The sequence below is a fragment of the Taudactylus pleione genome, unplaced genomic scaffold, assembly GCF_031769625.1.
Source record: "Taudactylus pleione unplaced genomic scaffold, aTauple2 ptg000927l, whole genome shotgun sequence".
Classification (NCBI taxonomy): Eukaryota; Metazoa; Chordata; class Amphibia; order Anura; family Myobatrachidae; genus Taudactylus; species Taudactylus pleione.
In genome coordinates this window covers 927654-952643 of record NW_028285328.1, presented here as the reverse complement: position 1 = coordinate 952643, position 24990 = coordinate 927654, and the positions used below count along the sequence as shown (strand labels likewise).

Sequence of the window (24990 nt, the reverse complement as noted above, 5' to 3'; positions counted from 1 at the left end):
ACCTTAACTAGAATGTGCTATATTTGCAGGATATCGAGTTGTTGAACGCAGGATGCAGACCTAGGACAGAGGACATACTGAGCAGCCCTAGCAGGGCAATTATACAGACGAACACCGAGGAGCCTGGTGCAGAACCCGCATATTGTACAGCAGACTGGGTCAGAGCCTTGGAGACTCCAAGATGAGCGCAGTAGATGCGGACGCTCCAACGCAGGGGACTACGGCCGCCTCTCAGGATGATGGCATGACTTGGTGGTACCGCTGGCTGTGTCGGTTAGCTGGGATAATTGGCGGCATATGTAAGTATGGGTCTTACTGAAGTATTTTATATACTGTCAATTTCCATATTAATCGGTTACTATCGGGGAGCAAAGCAGACGCACATCATACACATTCCATAATTACTTTGTGAAAAACAAGGGTGTAAAATGCCATATTCAAAAGTGATGCAATTCTGCTCGGGATGTTTTGCTATAGTTGTCCAATAATGTGTTTTTCGGAAAAACACTTTACACATTTTGTATAAATTATAAACCGAAAAAACTTTGTTTAAAAAGGTTTCTAAAGAAAGCGCCGGTCTTGTGTAGCATTTATTTTTATTGGTTAATTTGTCCAAAATAGTCACATGGGGTCAGTCTTGTAAATATAGCCCCTGTTGTATATGTGTTTTCTATATGCACTTAGTGATGGGGCCCCTCTCGTGAATTATGTAATTTGGTGGGCCCCTGTCATGGCTGCATGCACTGTTGTCACTGTTAAAAAGACGTTTGTCCCTTTTTTTTCAATCCTGATGACGTGGTGATTGTGATGCAGCGATCTGGGCCAACCAAAGCTAAGGCTCATGTTTACTCTGAGGCCAATACTGAGCTGGATCTACGCCGGTTTGCACAATGCCAAATACACAAATGGTCTTTGCTCAATGCACAGAAAACAGGCCACACGCCTTTGTGAGAATCTGATGGTAGAGGGAAGGGCTGACCTAGCACAGGCTACGCAATAGCCTAAGGGTGTGTTTGCAGTATTACGTTGCACACACCGAGAGTATGCCTGTAACGGCTGTATCATGGGCAGGTGCCTGAGGGCCCATGCGGAAACGCTGATGACGGTCGTGGCAATAGTGAACCAACTCTGTTTGCAGAGCTGATAGGTGCTTTACTCGTAGAGGTGACCCTGCTGTGTTTGATAGGTTTTATTTTATTGACCTCTAATACTGAATCTAATCTTATAGTGAATATTAGTTACATGTAGAAAACGTCAGAATATGCTGCCTCTGCAGATACAAACATACTCTGTCATTTCTATATTATCATTTTATGACTATTGATTAATATACAGCATCTGTACATAGCACTGTGCAAGTAATGGTGCGGACACACCGTACGATTAAAATGAACGATAACTATATTGTGCATTTTTCGGTGGCCAATGACCTGCGATGCGCGGGCACGTATGAACAAAAACTATATCGTCCATAGCTTGTGCATGCAGACAATCCTGCCAGATATCAACCAGATTACTATAACTATCACGGGTCGCTATAGTCGTTGGTGGTGTGCTGCATAATTGATATTGATCGTCCAGCACCATAAGCGGTACATACTGGGCACTATGTAATATTGATCGTCCAGCACCATAAGCGGTACATACTGGGCACTATGTAATATTGATCGTCCAGCACCGTAAGCGGTACATACTGGGCACTATGTAATCATTACATCCTCAGTAGAAGCCGGAACGCCGGCTGAGAGGCGCTTACAATCTCTCGCCCATGCAGGGTACGAGCACAGTGTATAACTACATAGGTGTCACATTCGGTTAGCCAATTATATTCTGTATTTTTTTCATAACCTTATTTTTGAGAATTATTAGCAGCAGTAAAAGTTCAACCAGTGTTTTTTTTAGTACTAACAGAATGGGGGCTATTAGGTGGTGAATAGTTGTCACTGCCCTACTTTGTTACACCATTGTGTCTATGGTATACCCCCCTATAATGATGGGCTCTCAGGCACTACACTCACACACTGTGCCCCCCTGTGCAGCTGATGTTACACCATTGTGTCTATGGTATACACCCCCCCTATAATGATGGGCTCTCAGGCACTACACTCACACACTGTGCCCCCCTGTGCAGCTGATGTTACACCATTGTGTCTATGGTATACACCCCCCCTATAATGATGGGCTCTCAGGCACTACACTCACACACTGTGCCCCCCTGTGCAGCTGATGTTACACCATTGTGTCTATGGTATACACCCCCCCTATAATGATGGGCTCTCAGGCACTACACTCACACACTGTGCCCCCCTGTGCAGCTGATGTTACACCATTGTGTCTATGGTATACACCCCCCCTATAATGATGGGCTCTCAGGCACTACACTTACACACTGTGCCCCCCTGTGCAGCTGATGTTACACCATTGTGTCTATGGTACACCCCCCCTATAATGATGGGCTCTCAGGCACTACACTCACACACTGTGCCCCCCTGTGCAGCTGATGTTACACCATTGTGTCTATGGTACACCCCCCCTATAATGATGGGCTCTCAGGCACTACACTCTCACACTGTGCCCCCCTGTGCAGCTGATGTTACACCATTGTGTCTATGGTATACCCCCCCTATAATGATGGGCTCTCAGGCACTACACTCTCACACTGTGCCCCCCTGTGCAGCTGATGTTACACCATTGTGTCTATGGTATACCCCCCCCCTATAATGATGGGCTCTCAGGCACTACACTCACACACTGTGCCCCCCTGTGCAGCTGATGTTACACCATTGTGTCTATGGTACACCCCCCCCCCCCCTATAATGATGGGCTCTCAGGCACTACACTCACACACTGTGCCCCCATGTGCAGCTGATGTTACACCAGTGGAGAATCCTGCGCTCTGCCCCTTGCCGTGTGCTGTCACCTGAGAACAGTGGGTATATCGTGTGTGTATAGAAATGCAGAATTAATGAGCACAGGCGCTCGCAATGCCCATTGTACATTCTGAAAGGCTGCACTTAGTCTCTGTCTTCTGCTTACGTTCAGCTCAGCGTTAAAGGGGAACAGTCATGTTAAATATAGATTATTAAAAGCAAATCATTATTTTTGCCTGTCTCCGAAAGAACCTTTCGCAGCGGCCTGGTTACGGCTCTTAGCGCTTTGTTGTGCTGTTATCCCATTACTGAAGCTTTCAGTGTGACATCTGTGTGTTTACGTTCCCTGACCTGAGCGGTAACCTGCGCATACACGTCCACGCATGTGGGGGGGATGAAATGGCAGCGCTGTTCCTGATTGGTTGCTGTTCTCTTTCAGCATGTGGCATCGGCGGCCTGTGGAACTGCGTCACCATCAATCCGTTGAATATTGCGGCTGGCGTGTTTATGCTGTGAGTATATGAAGGAGGAAATATCTTTTATATAAATCCCTTTCTCACCCTATAACTTTCCTTTTGCTAAAGGTCTGTGGTAAATGTCCTTTTTGTGTAAATGCACAATATCCCCAAATAGTTACGTTTTCTCACATGTAGCTAAAGAGTATTTGTATTGGGCAGTGAAGGGTCAGTTCAAAAGGGGGCTGCTAGTAACTTTCCTTCCTTGGCAAAGGCAGAATGCTATAGTCACCCTGGGATTGGGATGTGCCCAGGTCATTCTCAGATCCGCTGAATACACCCTGGGATTGGTCCTATTTGGGGGCTCATTTATCAAAATGTCATCAGTGATTAAAATGTCACTTTTCTTTAATACTCCACATCCCGGCGATACTGGTCTGGAGTGGTAATATGTAACTTGCCGTGATGCCAGGCCAATCTCACCAGTCCTGCTCCTGTATGAGCCGGCTTGCCGTCATAAGTGGTGAAAGTTAAAGACCAGATATGAGGGGGAAAAATTCTAAAATATTGAAACAGATTATCTATAAGGTGTATTCTGTTATTCTATCCTGGGCATGAGGTAACCTGGCCGGCAATGTTATCACTGGCAGTAACCCCTTTATGTGCTGGGCAAATAATACCTAATGGGTCTTATCGGCCCAGTAATACATTTTTCCCTTTATGGTGCGTACACACGTAGCGATCAGCCAGCGATACAATATCGCTGGCTGATCGTCCTGCACCCTCCCTGGTGTGCTGGATTATCAATATCGATTATACAGCACACCACCTACTCACCGACAACTATAGCGACCTGCGATCAACTGTAGCAGGTCCCTATAGTAACTTGCTTGATATCGAGCAAGTTGACCAGCATGCACTGCCGATGGACGATACCGTTATCGTCCATACGTGGCCGCGCATCGTTGGTCATCGGTGAGTTTACAAATTTAACGATATTGTTATCGTCCAAATCGTGCATTTTTCTCGCTACGTGTGTACACACCATAAGTGCACGACACCTAGTGGCCAGCTTCTGAAGTAGCATGCTGTGCGCATTACGGAGTGTACGCCTAAAACTGCTCTTCCCAGAAGTCATTGCTGCACGTTGCGCTTTATTTTCCTGTCTTTTATTGGGTATATAATATCCCTTTTGGGCTTTTATCCCTTCACTTTCTGTAGAATAGATTTCTTGACACTGCAGTAACTTTGTCTATCACTAGGTGGTGCTGCAGCAGTCACTAGAGAAACTTGCTGTATATTTACGGGAAATTCAGATAATGTTGTGACATCTCCAACCCAGAGACTCTGATTCTTGCTGCTATAATGTACATAATTATAAGATGGGCAACGGTTACACTGCAGGTTCTACAATCTAGAAGTCCCATCCCTTTATCACGCCTCTCCTGGAGTCCTTTGTTTACCCCGTGTGTTTTGTGTGTACTCTCCCCCAGCAGACCTGTGACTACTCGTGACCTTTACATTGTGCAGGATGTGACCTCAGCTAGTGACATATCCCCATTACTAATCTAATTGTATATGGCTTTATCAGACTGCAGCAGACTTCAGCTCATTGTCTGGAATGAAAAAGCTGTAAAACTCCTTGTTTGTCTGCTGTCCCTGGGTCAGGTAACGGACAGCTACAATTTGTAGTTCAATCGGTTGTTTACTGCATGCTGCCATATATCAGCGAGTCTGCCTGTCATTCCCAACATCCTTGTAGTACTGAGCTCTTAGTAATCGACCCGCTCTGAGTAATCGACCCACTCTGTCTCTGGGCTAAAGATGGTTAATGTGTCCGTCTGGCCCTCTCTACTGACTTACATCTTACATGGGAGCATGCCCGGAATTACTTACTGCAGGGAGTGCAGCGTCACCTGGAATTCCTGAGCTTTGCCGCGGTGTCTGAATCGGTAAATTACCGTCAGCTGGAGTTATTTGCAGACGTGTAATAATTAATGTGAGGGATGTTTTCTGTTAGTGATACTAGGGAAAGAGATTGTCGGTCGCTGCGATTTACATACACCTATTGTAATCTGACCTCCTACTAACAGAACGCTTATTTTGGTCTAACCCCTTCCCTCTCTTCCCCAGGGTCAACGCTCTGGTCCTGTTCCTATGTGAAGCGCCATTTTGTTGCCAGTTCATTGAATTTGCAAACCGGGTTGCAGAGAAGGCAGACAAGCTGCGGCCCTGGCAGAAAGCGATATTCTACTGCGGGTACGTTCTTATATCTTCCCCAGCGGGAAATGTCTATATTACACTGGGTAGTCCCTCTGCGAGTACAAGCCCATGTGTATCCCCTCCCTGTAACTAGCAGGACTATGGGAGACCTGGCCTAGGTATAGTCACACCATAACCTGGTGACGTGTGGTTCTCCCACCATAGTCTGTAGTCATCAGTGTCTATTCCTGGCTCAGGCTGGACGCTTTCACCCTTAAATAATAATATATAGAATCTATATCTGCATGTTCCTGTACTCTGGGTTTAAGATGACCTGTATCTGCCGCACTGCAGCGTATTCTCTGAGAAATGACGCCTCCCCCATGATCTGTATTGTAGGTTATGAGAGAGGATATAATGTGCATTTACATCAGTCCTTTTATTACTTTGTCTGTGTTCTGACCGAAGCAGCTCCACGGGCGCATAGCCTTGCTCTGCGGTCACACTAACGGCGCTGGCACATATGTGCAGCTGTGTGCTCTCTCCTCCTAGGAAAGGCAGTGAATGAACTAGTTGGTGTCAGGCGAGTAGGTTTATAAGGCTCTAGAGGCAGCAGGAAAATAACTGAAGCATACAGCTGTGTCATAGACTTCTATGTGATCCCGCACAGAAGATTAAACGCCCCCTTGAAAACTGCTTATGTATTAAGTAGAGCTTTTCCGACAACAATCTTCCTTCCAACATGAAAACCGCTGTGAAATAATCTAGTCCTTTATTATATACAGGAGGATGGAGATCTGCTAGCGGATCATTCCCCCGTACACTGCATGGGGATGAGTCCAAAGCCTAGTGGCCAGACATGGCATCCAGCCCCAGATAGCCTGGGTGGGTCCGGTAACAAGACTGCGACGTTTAGTAGTCCGTAATGTGGTCTCCCTGCAGCGCGAACTGTCTAATATCACAGTAAATGGCGCTGATCAGATCGCGCTGCCTATGCACAGACTCTGCTGCCTTTATTCAATAAGAAGGGTCCCCCCCCCCCTCTTGTTGTGTACACAAATATATAAATGCCTTTACATAATCATATAGAATCCTGTTCTGCAGAAGTCAGACTGTAAACAAATACATTTTAGATGGTACTTCTGCAGAACAGGATTATATATGATTTTTTAAGGAGCCCATTTCTATTGCACCATTATAAGTATATAGGGTGTCTGCTGGGCAGGATAGTGAGGGATTTATTTTTTTATTTTTTATGTTAAACGCTCTGTGTATATTGTTGGATTTTAAAGCTGTTATTTTGTGTCACTATTAAATTGATTATTTGTTATTAATTGTATTACTTATCATAAAAATATTTATTAGAAGTATACAAGATCCCCGGTACTTCCCATATTATTACAAATTATATACGAGCTAACACATACTAGGCGCCCCACATAAAGGCATTTATATATGTTTGATATTACAGTCTGCAGTTCCATCTTAATGACTTAGAAACTGACGCAGCAATATTGGGGTTCAGGGGCTACCAGCTCTGCACCCCTATGCCAGACTATGGGAGAGAAGCTGAAGACTAAACCTACTGCGCACTGCCCCCCAAATGTAGGCGCCAGGATGTCTCCCAGACAGGAGCGATGAGCCGCGTAACTGCCACGTCCAGTGACTGTGATTCTCTCCCCACAGGATGGCCATGTTCCCCATCTTTCTCAGCTTTACAATAACCACCCTCTTCGGCAACGCTATTGCCTTCGCAACCGGAGTGTTGTACGGTCTGTCCGCCTTGGGGAAAAAGTAAGTCCGTGCAGAAGAAGTAAATGTCCCATGTTCTCCCTTAAACTGAAATGTTTTACTAGGAGCAGAAGATCTTCATTGATGTCCCTGGCTCCTAGTGAGCGAACCGGCAGTGTCCTCGCTGCACGTGGGAGGCGGGTGCAGCGTGCTCACTACAGCGCTGTCCGTAATTCACCTGTCTGTACTTCTATTGTTATAACTGACATGGGGGAGCAAAGAAATACGATTCTTATGGACGCCGTGTAAAGAGAAGACAGTGCCTGTACTTGCTGTGTTTGGCCTGAATTTTCCACACAAACGTAAAACGCAACCTAAAAGAAAACTATATAGGTTATACCACGGCTTTCTCATGCTGTCTGCCATGGTATAATAGATGAATAGATAATATTATCGTGCCGCTCCTATTTGTTGTTGCTAACTGCACACTGCCATATTTCTTCATAGCCCACCCCACTTCCTAAGTCACAGATTTCAATGAGTGAGCAGCAAGATATAGCCGCATGTTTACATTTCGCAGTAGAGAAACATTCAGTACTATTTTTCTTTATAAAAGTATGTAAAGGCATTCTCCAGCTGGGGTTATGTGTTAGCAGACCGTCCCCCTTACCCAACTAACAGAACCAGGAAAGTCTCTGTTGGAACTCCTACTATCGGAGAGGTACTCGCAGGCCAGGACACAGTGAAGGTGTTAATTTCCGGTAACTGACAATTAACCGAAAGCTATGCCCAACTTTCAGTCCCACTCACAATCCCTATTCTTCAGACACTGCTCCCCAGAGAATGCTGCGAGCATTGTACCCCACCTATGACGGGCTCCGCAATTCTACTAATTGGGGGAGGGGACTTTTATGTAATTATTTTGGTTGGAAATCTCATGTAAAGCGACACTCACTCATGGGCAGAAGCCCACCCACAGCACATAAATACAGTGTTGGGACGCCAGATAGTGCCACATTTTCCCACAAACAGAAGTAACCACAAAATTGGTGAATTACAGGGAAATGTAACAAACTAATCTGAGTGAGAATCTTTTATTCAGGGTCACAAATAACTGAAAATCCTTTTAATCAGCTATAAGAGATATTATTTTTTTATCGTCCCTTATCTCGGCGAAGGAAAGCCTATTACTGCTGCGTTTTACCCCAAAAAATCATGGCGAGGTAGATGACTGATCTTCCGCTGCCTGGGACTTTGGCGTGAAGCGGTAAGGGGTAACCTGCTACTTCCCCGCGTCACTCCCTTGTGGTGTGTGTGTGTGACCCAGCTTGGTTAAAAAAAAAAAAAAAAACAATATTAACAAAATTATTTGAAAAATCTTTAAACATGGAAAAAAAATGCTTTATTCAAGAATAAAACATTTTTCAATGATTTTCCTGTTATCGGTAGCGAAAAAGTACCGCTGCATTGCTTCCTAAATAGAGGTCCCTTTCCTGCCGTGTGTTACTGTGCGATCAGTACGCTGCAGATCTATAATTCCCTGTATATTAGCTGGCAGTAGGGCTTTTCACGCTATGATAGAAACGTGCAATGAATTGTCACCACGGTACTGGATAATAACCATTTCCACCCTTTATTACAGGGGCGACGCGATTTCCTACGCAAAGCTCCAGGAACAGAAGAAGCAGCCGGATGAAGAGCGGCCTCCCGAGGCCCTGTAATCGCCCCGGATCCTGGTATCTAATCTCCATTTAGATTTTAACGAATTGTTTTTCTAAAACGGATTTTTTTTTAGATGTGTTTTAAAGACTATGGAATTCTGTGTTGAGTGTCTGTAACCGGAGCAGCCCCTTTCCATGGGACCAAGTGTCGCTTAGCACAATGAGGGGGAGTCTGTGTTCCTACTGTTCCATCAGCCAATGTCTGAATCTCCATTTCTACACTGATTTTCCTGGGGAATTTCGCTGGGTAAGGGTCAGCTGGCTCATGTCCAAGATACACAGGGCTGTAGCTAGGGTAGTGCGACTGGTGCCATCGCAGAGAGCACCACAGGTGAGGGGGCACTGTTTGGGCCTGTAAAATTTGTTATCATTCTGACTTGTAGCTTCCTTTTATTTCATCCCCAGCATCTCCTGGCCTCCCCTATCTCTTCCCTATGAGGCCATTCCCTTTTTTTGGGTGCATTATGTCCCTTTGAAAAATGAGGGGGGGCGCCAATGCTCTTTCTGGCACAGGGCACCAAAAAGTCTAGTTACGGCTCTGATGATACATATACGCTGTATGTGTACATATAGAGCATCCACATGAAGGAATCCTGTGTAATGATCCCGATTGCAGGTATCTTGTATAAGGATGCAGTTAGTAGCCGCTGGTCTCGGGATTATCCTTCCTGCAGTGTAATCCTTGTGTCAGAACACAGTATATGCAATTCCTATGTTGCTCTATGTACCCTATAGAATAATACATCATCCTGCTTAGTCTGAGGGGCTTCTAGGTCCCTTTTAGACTGGAAATCTATTTAATGTTTTATTTTCAAGAAGAAATTTCTGTTCACACGAGGAAAGTGCTCTCTTCATCTGTCTGTCTTTATGCACTGAGGAAATGGGCCCCTCTCCCTTTGTAGCATTACGTCACTTGGTTTGTAGGTGATTCACAGAAGAGGCTAAACACTACCCAGCACCAGCTTTATTGGGGTTTTCTTTGTTCTTTTGGACTTTATTCCGACAATTGCCGCTGTTTGTATCTACGGACCTGACATTAGAATTTGGGATCCTGAAGTTTCAGTGTCTGTCAGGGAATCGTGGCTGACACTTGTGGGAACACGGGGGAGAATTCCGTGCTGGAACTGGACTCGCTGTGGAACCATCCTATGACTCTCTGAATGTTACTATTTAGAAGCACAAGAAGCCACTTCTAATACAGATGCAAGCACGTTGGCTACAATGTACTTACAGTGGAATTTCTGTTATCCTTATACTGTCAAAATTGTGTGTATTGTAGGTTATTGTCTTTATTCTGATTATACAATCCAACACTTGACAAATGCACAGATTTCGGGGTTTTTTAAAGGGACGGCGCTTATTTCACTAACTTCTATTTTTCCTTGCAATTGGTAAAGTTTTTTTAACCTTGTTCCTGCCCTACATGGGTGTAACACAAATTGGGTGAATCGCATTGATTAGGTCGGTGTCCTCACATTTGATTGTAGAGATTTCTGTAAAGTTGTTGAAAACCAAATGCGCTATATAACATAATTGTGACGTGGGCGGGAACCCTGTGCCATGCGCTGATTCTTTCCGCTAGTATTTGGCATAGTTCAATAAAATAACGCGACACATTTAATGAACTGGCAGAACCATGGGGCGAATTGTGCCAGAAAGGAAGTTATTGGGGAAAATAAAAGTTATGTGGTAGTTTGTGGAACTATATATCCCAGCATGTTCTGCCAGCCTATAGTATGCTGAGGCTTTTAGTTCCACATCTTATATCTAATATATTATATTTGTAATTGATATACTGATACTTTGAATTATACTCCCAATGAGCGATTGCAAACTACTCGGGAACATTCTAATAGGATTTACATTTTTATTTTTATTTTAAACCCTTAGAGACCATTTTTGTCAATTATAAATCTGATATAGAGGAGAATGTTCCACGTTTACTTCAGTATTTTAAATAGTTGTAAAATAAATTATTTGTAATTCTAAATAATTTTCAAAGTAATCCAAAAATAACCATTTTGAAATTGAAACTGCGTTTAACCTCAAAGACGCGTATACAACGGCCATCATCCTTCTGTATGTAAGATGTCTCTAACTGAAACAAGGCTGCATATAAATGGCACTGAGGTGCGTTACTTTACACGTGTCTTGTTCTGTTTCTGAATGTCGCTGCAGTCAGTGATATTCTTCTTAATGGCCAAGGGTCAGCGCAGTGGGATGTGGCTAAAGTGTTTCCAGGTAACTTGCGGTATTGTTACCGATGCACATTGGGGGGGGCGCACACTGCCTGACATATGGAATCTGGAATTTATATGAAGACATTTTGCACTTTTCTCTACATGTTTAATAAAAACCTCCCTGTTATTGTAGATGTCTATCACAGTGTATGGGGACAATTAATAACATGTCAGGAATACTTTAACCATTGTAGGGAGAACCAACCTTTTTATCTGCATCTCATGTAGCACTCGGCTGGGCTCTTATTGGTGGGTGAAATCATGTGATCACCTTATTACCAGCCTCCATTATGCCTGGCCCTGATCTAACACTAAGCGGATTGGGTGATTATTATTTCACGCTATAAATATAATGGCGATGATGGCTGCAGGTCACCCTGTCCGGTCTGTGTCACGCTGCGTCGTAGGGAGCTGTACATTTATTTATAGGATTCCTCACCAGCAGTAACTCTGGCTACACGTGCGCGTGCTACAGGATAAACGCTAATCGCATTAATACTATGTTACATATGTAAATTGCTGTGATTGACATCAGATAACCTTAGATCTTGGAGATGTTTTGCTTCCTGTCTATGCAGTGAATAAAGAAAACTCCTTTCTACCTCCAACAACCCGACTGCCCTGTGTGTGACTGCCCTGTGGTTATTTGTGCTGTGAACAGGTCATAGTTGATGTCATTGCCCAGGTGGGGGTGGTGGTAACTCGCCTACACATACTTCCTATACAATTACTGGTTTTTAGTATAATGAGAAATTCACAAATGTATTTTGGGACTGCTGCTGTTACAGGCGACCTTCAAAGTAGATTAATGTTGTTGTTTCACTGCATTCACCAATATTCCTTGTGACTGTATAGGCTGTTCAGTGTCATGGGACCCCCCCCCCCCCCCTTACTGTGACATGGGACCCTCCCCCACCCCCTTACCGTGCACGGATTATCACACGTCTGAGTACGTGCAAGCACGCAGCATGCACCATCAATTTGCGCTCTTCTTCTTTTTCATCATGTTGAGTGGTCCTCATTAGCTCTGACTAGAAACCCATCAATATCGCTTGTTAAAATGTGTCCATTCTGCCCAATCAATAACCATTGATCAGTGCACCCATCTAAGCGTGTGTGCCCACAATGGGAGATTGGCCAGTGACGCGTGAGATGTTCATGCTGGAAGCTTGTGCAATAGGCCGGTCTGTGCGAGTGGGGATTCACAGAAGAGTGATATAAACATTCACCTTCACTCAGGGGTGATTTGCTGGGATTCCACAGATAAACACCGGTCACTAATCATTCTTTGAGCTCCGGCGGAAATGCCTGCGAGATGCGGCCATTGGTGAGATTCTGGGGCAATGTAATAGCCTGCGAGATTCAGACTGGGGCAATGTAATAGCCTGCGGGATGTGGCCATTGTCGAGATTCTGGGGCAATGTAATAGCCTGTGAGATTGCAGCGAGTCTGTTCATTTAAAAAAAAAAAAAATCTGCAATGGTGTAAAAGGCAAAGCCCAGTGTGAGTCACTGAGCCCAGGGCGCGTTACCCAGCGTGAGTCACTGAGCCCAGAGCGCATTACCCAGCCGCTGTAGCATAGAGGAACAGCTGCCCATCCATCTAGCCCCTCTCTTGCTTATGGGATTGCTGCCGTTCTTGCATGCCTTTACCAGTCTGCTTAGAACTACTGTAAGAAAAGGCTGCAGGCAATCCGTAACAGTTCTACCCACAATTCCTAAGTAGCTTGATTATCGCCACTAATGACACACAGCACATTTTATGCAAATTAGCTTATTTGACTACAGCGCATGCAACAAGCAACACATCTTACTGCACCATGATAAGGCGCACTTCTTGCATCTCCGCGCTCTCCTCCATCTGTTTGCATTAAGTATGATCCTACACAAACATGGGCTCCAGGCGTCACAAAGCAGCAGAGGTTCAACATGACCGTTCTTGACGTAAGACTTTGTGGCGTGTTTCCCTTGTGCTTTGAGTCAGAACGAACGCAAAGGGACTGCCCCATTCTGAACATGAAATAATTGTACTTCTGATGAAGGGGGCAGTTACGCCAGTCAAACGCGTCGAGCAAATTAATTTCGTTTAAGGAGTGGTCTCGGCCCAGAAGCATTTCTGAACCTGGTGCTAACCATTTCTGTGAGCTGCCTGGTGGAAGATGGTGTTTGCTGTATTGTCAGCTAATTTGTGTGGGAAATTAAGTTTCAATTACGACAGCGGAAAACTTCTATTTAATCCAGAATTCTGAGATATTGGTGAGGAAACAAATGTTATCTCGCTAAGATTAGGTGAGTGAACCCCTAAATTCCCAACCTTATTATATGCTGTGCAGGCTATGTACGCTTGTTGTCCCATATGCTTTTTCTGAGGGGTGACTGGAACCCCTTCCTGAGCTCATTCGCTGCCGTGCATCCAGAGCAATTTTTACGCAGCTTCTGAAAGTTTGGCGCAGCGATGGTCCCATAACGAAGTCACATGTGTACAGAACAGTGTGTTTAGTAAAGTCGCGTGAGGCCGCTGACTATATGTTCAGGCGCAAAAAGCTGGAAATCGCCTTTAGTTATTCATAGGCTAAGTGCAGCAATTTGCTCTACATGGCCAGTCACTGGCTGAGGCTTGCTAGCAATAGAACGCTATAGTGATAATCATGGTACAGAGTAGTATCCTGTGTGACCGCTATAAGAACCGATTTATATAATACACTGGTACAGTGTATAGTCAGTCACACAGTAAAATAATGAGATATTGAGGTATATTTACTAAAGTGAGAGTTTTTAGAAGTGGAGATGTTGCCCATAGCAACCAGATTCTACGTATCACTTAACTAGCACCTTCTAGAAGATAGTAGCTAGAATCTGATTGGTTACTATGGGCAACATCTCCACTTCTAAAAACTCACTTTAGTAAATCTGACCCTATGGGGTAAATGTACTAAACAGCGGCTTTGACCCCACATCTTGAAAAAGTAACGATATTAAAGGCAGAGCCCGCTGTGTTTTCCTTTATATCATTGCCGCTTAATAAATATACCACATAGTGTTTGTATTGATTATTAGCAGGCTATCATCTATAGTAGGGGTTCTCAAGTGCCCCTAACAGGTCATGTTTTTAGGATTTCTGTCTGTGGAAACTGGTTAGTAAATGTCTCACCTAACAAAATATAATAACTGACCTGTACATGGTTAAAGAAATCCTGACCTGTTGTGGGCACTTGAGAATGGGAGTACTGACCTATAGCAACCAATCGGACTATGTTTCATTAAATGAATGCCCACTGTTGTGACAGCTGGCATGTGATTGGTTGTTTTAGGTGATGTATGTGCTTCATGTTGTCCGTACAATAGCTATAGCCTCGCTGCACACCAGTAGCGCTTCAGTAAGGCTGCGGCAATGAGAAAGTGATGATTATTATCCTTTATTTATATTGCTAGCACTGGGACACACTTCTGCTATTTGGTTACTGCATTTCTCCCCCCCCCCCCACAGACACTGGCAGGATATGCTGGGACTTGTAGTTCCACAATTACAGAGTCCCAGTTTGCCTACCTCTGGCTTACACCTTGTCCTATCCTTAGTGTAGTTGCAGTGACTTTATCTGCATGGGACTCCTGCTATTACTGGAGGTGGGATCATGGCTCTTCTATGATACATTTATTATTCTATGCACCTGGGTATTCGGCAGCAGGACGTAGTGTGAAGCGAGTGGGGACTGAACAAACGTTATGTCCTGGAAGTTTCCCAGTTTTGGTTTTATAAAATACAACCGTTTTGGATGATACAGTGGAAAGCGCTGGAGGAACCTAAATGTCCGTCTGTGTAACATCCCCGCCTCTGGTGTCACATAATACTGGTGTAGTCTGGGTATCCCGCCGTAGTTGCCCCTCACGCCTATTTAATGAAGGACCGCCGACCAGTCCGGAAGTAGGATTCGATTTGCTCCAGAGTCCGTCCCTTCGTCTCTGGGACGCAGCAGTAGGTGAAGAGGAGGCCGCACGCACAGATAATGGTGAAGAAGAAGAATGGAGTCTCCAGCTTAAACGCTTTCTGTAAATATAGATAAATACGATCAATATCTCAGCAATGTGACAACTCTGATCAACCAGTTACAGCAGCTAGAACAGGGGGTTCCCAGATTATTTCTCCCTCCCCCAACTGGCAGAACTACAAGGAAACCATCATTCTTACCAGTAACCTGTATACTGTACAAGGAAACCATCATTCTCACCAGTAACATGTATACTGTACAAGGAAACCATCATTCTCACCAGTAACCTGTATACTGTACAAGGAAACCATCATTCTCACCAGTAACCTGTATACTGTACAAGGAAACCATCATTCTCACCAGTAACCTGTATGCTGTACAAGGAAACCATCATTCTCACCAGTAACCTGTATGCTGTACAAGGAAACCATCATTCTCACCAGTAACATGTATGCTGTACAAGGAAACCATCATTCTCACCAGTAACATGTATGCTGTACAAGGAAACCATCATTCTCACCAGTAACATGTATGCTGTACAAGGAAACCATCATTCTCACCAGTAACCTGTATACTGTACAAGGAAACCATCATTCTCACCAGTAACCTGTATGCTGTACAAGGAAACCATCATTCTCACCAGTAACATGTATGCTGTACAAGGAAACCATCATTCTCACCAGTAACATGTATGCTGTACAAGGAAACCATCATTCTCACCAGTAACATGTATGCTGTACAAGGAAACCATCATTCTCACCAGTAACATGTATGCTGTACAAGGAAACCATCATTCTCACCAGTAACATGTATGCTGTACAAGGAAACCATCATTCTCACCAGTAACATGTATGCTGTACAAGGAAACCATCATTCTCACCAGTAACATGTATGCTGTACAAGGAAACCATCATTCTCACCAGTAACATGTATGCTGTACAAGGAAACCATCATTCTCACCAGTAACATGTATGCTGTACAAGGAAACCATCATTCTCACCAGTAACATGTATGCTGTACAAGGAAACCATCATTCTCACCAGTAACATGTATGCTGTACAAGGAAACCATCATTCTCACCAGTAACATGTATGCTGTACAAGGAAACCATCATTCTCACCAGTAACATGTATGCTGTACAAGGAAACCATCATTCTCACCAGTAACATGTATGCTGTACAAGGAAACCATCATTCTCACCAGTAACATGTATACTGTACAAGGAAACCATCATTCTCACCAGTAACATGTATACTGTACAAGGAAACCATCATTCTCACCAGTAACATGTATACTGTACAAGGAAACCATCATTCTCACCAGTAACATGTATACTGTACAAGGAAACAATCATTCTCACCAGTAACATGTATACTGTACAAGGAAACCATCATTCTCACCAGTAACATGTATACTGTACAAGGAAACCATCATTCTCACCAGTAACATGTATACTTGGAACCTGACCACTTTTTTATTTTTATAATATTTTTTAATTCAATAGATGAAAAATATACAGCAAGGGCTACGCAGAGGCTCTCAGCGACAGAGAAAAATAAAGCAAAACATCTGCCAAATGAGAACGAAAAGTGACAAATTGACATCCCACATAAAAAATATTTGTTGCATAAACTGATTTCATCTAAATTTTATAACAATAAAAATAGAAAAGGGAAAAAGTGAACTAATAAAAGAGAAAGAAATGTGCTAAACCACATAGAAGAGGAAAGGAGGGGGGGGGATAAAGAGGAGAGGAGGGTCGTTATCCAACTGGACTCCTGTAGAACTCTACCTACAGTACATCTGGAGAACCCAATGTATGGGTAGGGATGGACATAATTGAACTAACGTATAGAATATTTATGACCGAGTTTTATAGGACTGCTGGGGGCTTTTGAAAGTTTGAAGTCCACGGATCCCGTATTTTAATAACTTTTGGAAGAATTGTGTAAAACGCTCGTCATGTATTCCATAGATTATACTGTATGTGCCAGACTTTGGCCGTGATCTCACTTCTCGTAGGGACCTTAGTTGTCTTACAAGCTGCAGCGATGCTACATGTAGCTGCTGAAATAACATGTCTAATAAGTTGTGTTGGTGATGAGTGGCATCTGGGATACACAAAGGCAATAGGAAATATTTAGGATTAAAAGGAAACCGAACAAAGGGTGAAGAAGAGAACCAATTTCACTCCAAAAAGAAACAAGCTTTGGACAGGTCCACCAAGAGTGCAAAAAAGTTCCAATATCAATGCCACATCTCCAACACAAATTCTAAGCATCTGGGAACATTTTTTGCAGCTGTGATGCAACATAATACCAGCTATAAAAGGAGTTTATAAGCATTTTCTTTTATGCGTACACACATGGAGCTAGGAGCTACGTTAGAAGAGATATCAACTCAATCCTCATTATCTATATTTCACCTATATCTGCGTTCCAAGCCAATTAATGTGGGGAACCTGACCTTTCATTAATTGCTCTTCATCAGCAGAAGAAGAGATGTTGCTGAAGCCCTGCGGGTGGGGATCTGTGGTTGGGCCGGGCCCCCCCGTGGGTGGGAATCTGTGTTTGGGCCGCCCCCCCTCGTGGGTGGGTATCTGTGGTTGGGCCGCCCCCTGTGGGTGGGTATCTGTGTTTGTGCCAGGCCCTGCATAATACTAGATTATTGTTCTGTGCTACCACTCGTATGAGAAGAGGTTGTATTTTATTCCTTTGTAGGGGAGAACCCCTTGTTAGAGCACCCCCATGCCCCTTCCCGGTACTCACCACCACCGGGAGGAAAGCCTCTGTGATAATGAATCCGGTGATCCAGCTGACCAGCACACACAGGCCAGAAGCTATTCCTCGGGCTTTCAGCGGCAGGATCTCTGACATGAGGAGCCAGGTGACGGGTCCCCAGCCAAAAGCGTAGCCTGAAGAGAAGATGGCATGAGAGGTAAAGGTGTCAGGAAGGTTTCTTCTCTCAGCCTTAAACAATTTATAGAGAACATCTAGAAAGTTGCGGACATGATAGCTCTATATTATATACATAGTAACAAATAGACATAAACGCAACATAAAGTATACATATAGATGTGTCCTCAGTAGTCTTTACTGCAGTCTTGCCAAACAGCCTTTCTCGGCGCGGCCGCTCCTGTTAGACTCTACTGCTAGCGCAGGGGGCCTTTTTTTTTTTTGTTTAAAAAATGTGTCAAGTGGTGATGTGACGAGGACGCACCAGGAAACTGCTGATTAATTTGATATGTGACACTTGTCGATCTGTGTGCGACTGAGGGCCTGATTCAGAGCCGCTCGTAAGCGGCCGCTCGTTCGTTCGAGCGATGTTCGCACATCTGCGCATGCGTACGGGTTGTAATACGCATGCGCGAACCAGTCAGTGCGGCCGAAAATCGTGTGCTCGCAAAATAGCGAATGCCTGATAATTTGAGTGACAGGAGGAGGCGTTTGTGGGTGGTAACAGGGGAAGGTGCTTGAAAACGGGGAGTGGAGATCCGAACGCAGGCGTGCTTAAAGGTCAAAACGGGCGTTTTATGGGTGTGCATAATTAACAAAGCAGCATCATCAACCACGTCAGTTGGGTGTCTTATAGCCAGAACTGCTCGCATGATTGCGGTAGGAAAATGCAACCACAAGAATAGCGAGCAGTTCAGATGCCGTTCGATGTACTCGATTAATCTAATAAATAGCGGAGATGACGTATGATGCGAGTGGCCAGGGGGCGTTTTTTCAAAATTACGTCCGCATGTTTTGTTCGCTCGTTCAGACATGGAGGCGTCAACAGACCGCAAAGAGCGAACGGTCAATTTAAATAGCCAGCCCCTTTTTCTGAACGAGCGAGCGCAAATAGCGTCCGGCTTTGAATCAGACCCTGAGTCTCTGAATCTGCATACAAAGAGCTACAATGTAGCGGCTGCAGCTTTTTTCCTCTCTGTTATCAGTAATCTGCACGTGCGCAGCCCCTTCTGTGCCTCTGTCTGATTTACACATTTAAGGGGCAGGGTGGTCCGGCGTTCCCAGTAATGGGGGCGTGTCCGCACAGTTTTCAGGGAGTGGCAAGGCCAGGGACTGCGTCGACCTGCAGTGTCCTGGACTCTCAAGCCGGCCAGCCTGAGCAAGCTGAGGCTTACTTAGGTGGCTGGTGCCGTCCACCATCTCCACCACGGATAGGCGCAATGGTGATCCCAGCCTGCGACCTCAGTCGCAGTGCTGGAATCACAAATGCAGCAGGGGATGTCATACAGGGGGCGTCATACACCATCTGCTGCAGTTGCATAATGGCAAGGACGGAATTGCAAAGCTGCCTGCGTGCATAATATCTAAATCATCCCCTCAGTTGCACACAGATATACGAGTGTCACATATCAAATTAATCAGCACGCATTGCATCTTAGATGCATTTTCAACAAAAAAGTTTGGATGGGACCTGGCGGCTCACTCAAGGTAAGCATGTCACGTTGCATGGTGTATTGAGACTAGATGAGCAAGGACACATCTATAGTAACGCACAGTATACAGAGTCACGTATGGCACACCTTGTAACGCACAGTATACAGAGTCACGTATGGTACACCTTGTAACGTACAGTATACAGAGTCACGTATGGTACACCTTGTAACACACAGTATACAGTCACGTATGGCACACCTACTAACGCACAGCATACAGAGTCACGTATAGCACACCTAGTAACGCACAGCATACAGAGTCACGTATGGCACACCTAGTAACGCACAGCATACAGAGTACGTATGGCACACCTAGTAACGCACAGCATACAGAGTCACGTATGGCACACATAGTAACGCACAGTGGGCCTGATTCAGAGCTGCTCGTAAGCGGCCGCTCGTTCGTTCCGAGCGATGTTCGCACATCTGCGCATGCATATGGGTTGTAATACGCATGCGCGAACCAGTCAGTGCGGTCGAAATTCGTGTGCTCGGTAAATAGCGAATGCCTGCTAATTTGAGTGACAGGATGAGGCGTTTGTGGGTGGTAACAGTGGAAGGTGCTTGAAAACGGGGAGTGGAGATCCGAACGCAGGCGTGACAAACGGTCAAAACGGGCGTTTTAAGGGTGTGAATAATTAACAATGCAGCGTCATTGACCACATCACTTGGTTGTCTTTTAGCCTGAACTGCTCGCATGATTGCGGTAAGAAAATGCTACCACAAGAATAGCGAGCAGTTCATACGCCGTTCGATGTACTCGATTAATCAAATAAATAGCGGAGATGACGTATGATGCGAGCGGACAGGGGGCGTTTTTTTCAAAATAGCGAGCGCATGTTTTGTACGCTCGTTCAGACATAGAGGTGTCAACAGACCGCAAAGAGCGAACGGTCAATTTAAATAGCCGGACCCTTTTTCTGAACGAGCGAGCGCAAATAGCGTCCGGCTCTGAATCAGACCCAGTATACAGAGTCACGTATGGCACACCTAGTAACGCACAGTATACAGAATCACGTATGGCACACCCAGTAACGGACAGTGGGCCTGATTCAGAGCGTCCGGTGCTCGCTCTGAATCTGGCCCGTCCTACCTAAAATTGGAGCGGCCTCCTGGCCGCTCACATAGCTGTGGGTGACCACCCACAGCTTATGCGAGCGGCCAAAAAGACCATCGCGACCATCGGGCTTGCGACGAGACCCTTGCGGTAGGGTCTCGTCTGCCACAAGCCCTGAGTGCTTTTGGCTCTATCAGAGCCAAACACACTCCCACTGACATCACTAGTGATGTCAGTGGGGCCGGACCCAGACGGTAGGCATTCCCATTGGAACACTTCCGTCTGGGCAGCCACACCACCGGCACGCCCACCAAAGGGGGCGTGCTGTCACTCACCATCGACAGCACGTCCCCTTTGGTGCGAGACCCCGAGCGACGGCTTCCCCATCGCTCGCCAGGTCTCGCGCATGCACACGACGGAGCAGCCTCCGTTGTGCGCATGCGGACTTGGGCAACATCGACCCGCTTGCGAGCGGGTCTGAATCAGGCCCAGTATACAGAGTCACGTATGGCACACCCAGTAACGCACAGTATTCAGTCACGTATGGCACCCTTAGGTACGCACAGTATACAGAGTCACGTATGGCACCCTTAGTTATGCACAGTATGTAGAGTCACGTATGGCACACATAGTAACGCACAGTAGACAGAGTCACATATGGCACACCTAGTAACGCACAGTATACAGAGTCACGTATGGCACCCTTAGTTACGCACAGTGTACAGAGTCACGTATGGCACACCTAGTAACGCACAGTATACAGAGTCACGTATGGCACACCTAGTAACGCACAGTATACAGAGTCACGTATGGCACCCTTAGTTACGCACAGTATACAGAGTCACGTATGGCACCCTTAGTTACGCACAGTATACAGAGTCACGTATGGCACACCTAGTAGTTCTATGTGCTGTGTTTGGCAGAAACTAACATATGACAACTGGCAGCAGAGAACCAATCACATACTGAATATAAACCAGGTGAAAGGGGCCCATTCACACCTACAGTACCTAATATATACAGCATGACGCAGATGATTGGGATCACTCCTAGATAGTTTGTGGGATCCACATGCGGGGAGGGGTCAGTCGTCGTCAGGTTGGTGGAATTATGCTTTTGGTCTAAGGTGAAATGAATGTACAAGCCCATGGAGAGCGAGGAGACCAGCATGAGAGAACCTGTGGAGGGAGAGGGGACATCGCCTGTCAGCAAGGATCTGCGCCCTGGTCTGTATGTATAGCTTCCCTGCTCAGACACTTACTGGAGGTGTACAGCAGGATCTTCCTCCCAGCTTTATCCATCACCACGGCGGCCACAAGCACCGAGATCAGCCGGACCAGCCCGACCAGTGCTGCGTCATAACTCCCTTTCTGATGTGTGGGAGAGGAAATGTGACAAGTCAGAGATTGCCCACCGGTAACAAGGCCACACACACACTCTTATTTATCAACGAGTGATATTCTTGTTATCACTCATTACTAATGTTAAATAGTGCCCCAACATTGAAAGATAAGAATATTAGATGCCATAGGGGAGAGTTCAGATATAAGCAATGTGCCGTGGGAATTGCTACAATTTTCCTGCACACCTCTGAGGTACGAGGCAAAAGGTGCAGTGTAGATAGATGCGATTTTTTATTTTGGAACGGCAATTTGCGCCTATCTCGCTGGAATTAATTTCCCCCTATAGAGGAGTTTTGTGACCTCTTAAAAGCTCATCCATCATAGAAGCACATTCATAAGGAGTCATGTGACACTAGTGACATCACTAAGGCAGAGGTTCCCAAACTCCCCCGTTACAGTCCAGGTTTTAAGGATATCCATGCTTCCAGATGGTTGACTGAGGTACTAATTAAGTCAACTGTGCTCAATCATAGAGTTTGGGAAGATCTGATCTAAGGGTATACCTTACGTATACTCCTGTTAATTGTGCATTATATCACAGATACGTATGTAAGTCACTTACTCAGTTTTTGAAGGAAAGGGCAGAAGGTCAGAAATACAGTGGCACTCCCAGCTGCAGGGATAGCTGCCAAACGCTGTTCCTTTTATAATGAGCAATGCTGAATACTGATCTTATGAGGACAGCTCCTTTGTGGAGAGTTGTACAGGACAGCAGGTTCTCTAGGGGGGACTCCTTGTAACTCTTATTATAACAACACACAGTGGAAAAATTATTTCGTTGAATCAGGGATTTTTTTTGTGTTTTGCTTTGTTTAACCCATGCAATGCTGGTATGACCCCTATATAAGGTCCCCCACACCCCAGTAATAGAGCAGTACAATGGTGTCTATGTGTAATAAAGGCATTCGTGCACAGTATGTGTGTGTCTATATGTAATAAAGGTATATGTGCACAGTATGTGTGTATGTGTAATAAAGGTATATGTGCACAGTATGTGTGTGTCTATATGTAATAAAGGTGTATGTGTGTGTCTATATGTAATAAAGGTATATGTGCACAGTATGTGTGTGTGGATATGTGTAATAAAGGTATATGTGCACAGTATGTGTGTGGATATGTGTAATAAAGGTATATGTGCACAGTATGTGTGTGGATATGGGTAATAAAGGTATTTGTGCACAGTATGTGTGTGTGGATATGTGTAATAAAGGTATATGTGCACAGTATATGTGTGTGGATATGTGTAATAAAGGTATATGTGCACAGTATGTGTGTGTGGATATGTGTAATAAAGGTATATGTGCACAGTATGTGTGTGGATATGTGTAATAAAGGTATATGTGCACAGTATATGTGTGTGGATATGTGTAATAAAGGTATTTGTGCACAGTATGTGTGTGGATATGTGTAATAAAGGTATTTGTGCACAGTATATGTGTGTGGATATGTGTAATAAAGGTATATGTGCACAGTATGTGTGTGGATATGTGTAATAAAGGTGTATGTGCACAGTATGTGTGTGTGGATATGTGTAATAAAGGTATATGTGCACAGTATGTGTGTGTGGAAAGGTGTATGTGCACAGTATGTGTGTGGATATGGGTAATAAAGGTATTTGTGCACAGTATGTGTGTGTGGATATGTGTAATAAAGGTATATGTGCACAGTATATGTGTGTGGATATGTGTAATAAAGGTATATGTGCACAGTATGTGTGTGTGTGGATATGTGTAATAAAGGTATATGTGCACAGTATGTGTGTGGATATGTGTAAAAGGTATATGTGCACAGTATATGTGTGTGGATATGTGTAATAAAGGTATTTGTGCACAGTATATGTGTGTGGATATGTGTAATAAAGGTATTTGTGCAGAGTATGTGTGTGTGGATATGTGTAATAAAGGTATTTGTGCACAGTATATGTGTGTGGATATGTGTAATAAAGGTATATGTGCACAGTATGTGTGTGGATATGTGTAATAAAGGTGTATGTGCACAGTATGTGTGTGTGGATATGTGTAATAAAGGTATATGTGCACAGTAGGTGTGTGTGGATATGTGTAATAAAGGTGTATGTGCACAGTATGTGTGTGGATATGGGTAATAAAGGTATTTGTGCACAGTATGTGTGTGTAGATATGTGTAATAAAGGTATATGTGCACAGTATGTGTGTGTGGATATGTGTAATAAAGGTATATGTGCACAGTATGTGTGTGTGGATATGTGTAATAAAGGTATATGTGCACAGTATGTGTGTGTGGATATGTGTAATAAAGGTATATGTGCACAGTATATGTGTGTGGATATGTGTAATAAAGGTATATGTGCACAGTATATGTGTGTGGATATGTGTAATAAAGGTATATGTGCACAGAATGTGTGTGTGGATATGGGTAATAAAGGTATATGTGCACAGTATGTGTGTGTGGATATGTGTAATAAAGGTGTATGTGCACAGTATATGTGTGTGGATATGTGTAATAAAGGTATATGTGCACAGTATATGTGTGTGGATATGTGTAAAAGGTATTTGTGCACAGTATGTGTGTGGATATGTGTAATAAAGGTATTTGTGCACAGTATGTGTGTGTGGATATGTGTAATAAAGGTGTATGTGCACAGTATGTGTGTGTGGATATGTGTAATAAAGGTGTATGTGCACAGTATGTGTGTGTGGATATGTGTAATAAAGGTATATGTGCACAGTATGTGTGTGTGGATATGTGTAATAAAGGTATATGTGCACAGTATGTGTGTGTGGATATGTGTAATAAAGGTATATGTGCACAGTATGTGTGTGTGGATATATGTAATAAAGGTATATGTGCACAGTATGTGTGTGTGGATATATGTAATAAAGGTATATGTGCACAGTATG

At 44.4% G+C, this 24990-nt stretch overlaps 3 protein-coding genes across 10 annotated transcripts in view; 2 read left to right on the top strand and 1 right to left on the bottom strand.

Annotated features, from left to right (window-relative positions):
* Positions 1 to 24990, top strand: part of CACFD1 (calcium channel flower domain containing 1) — a 110291-nt gene that overhangs the window by 17195 nt on the left and 68106 nt on the right. For 2 of the 5 annotated variants that reach the window (XM_088459724.1, XM_088459725.1), the window contains exons 2-6: positions 30 to 299; positions 3310 to 3382; positions 5459 to 5584; positions 7214 to 7321; positions 8901 to 8994. In XM_088459724.1, coding sequence (XP_088315850.1) covers positions 182 to 299; positions 3310 to 3382; positions 5459 to 5584; positions 7214 to 7321; positions 8901 to 8979 — 504 coding nt within the window. In that variant the 5' untranslated portion in view covers positions 30 to 181 and the 3' untranslated portion in view covers positions 8980 to 8994. Of the gene's footprint in view, positions 1 to 29; positions 300 to 3309; positions 3383 to 5458; positions 5585 to 7213; positions 7322 to 8900; positions 11836 to 17924; positions 18478 to 24990 lie in introns of those variants that run through there. The other 3 variants (XM_088459722.1, XM_088459721.1, XM_088459723.1) reach the window with 2 other exon arrangements.
* LOC148473364 (uncharacterized) overlaps positions 8926 to 24990 on the top strand; it is an 86633-nt gene continuing 70568 nt past the window's right edge. Inside the window, exon 1 of the mRNA XM_088459719.1 lies at positions 8926 to 8994. The gene's annotated coding sequence lies outside the window, so the exon portion shown is untranslated. The remainder of the gene's footprint in view (positions 8995 to 24990) is intronic.
* SLC2A6 (solute carrier family 2 member 6) overlaps positions 14940 to 24990 on the bottom strand; it is a 387913-nt gene continuing 377862 nt past the window's right edge. For all 4 annotated transcript variants that reach the window (XM_088459711.1, XM_088459712.1, XM_088459710.1 and 1 more), the window contains 4 exons: positions 21970 to 22078; positions 21719 to 21886; positions 17973 to 18118; positions 14940 to 15263 (listed from right to left, as the gene is read on the bottom strand). In XM_088459711.1, the coding sequence (XP_088315837.1) occupies positions 15108 to 15263; positions 17973 to 18118; positions 21719 to 21886; positions 21970 to 22078 (579 nt within the window). In that variant the 3' untranslated portion in view covers positions 14940 to 15107. The remainder of the gene's footprint in view (positions 15264 to 17972; positions 18119 to 21718; positions 21887 to 21969; positions 22079 to 24990) is intronic.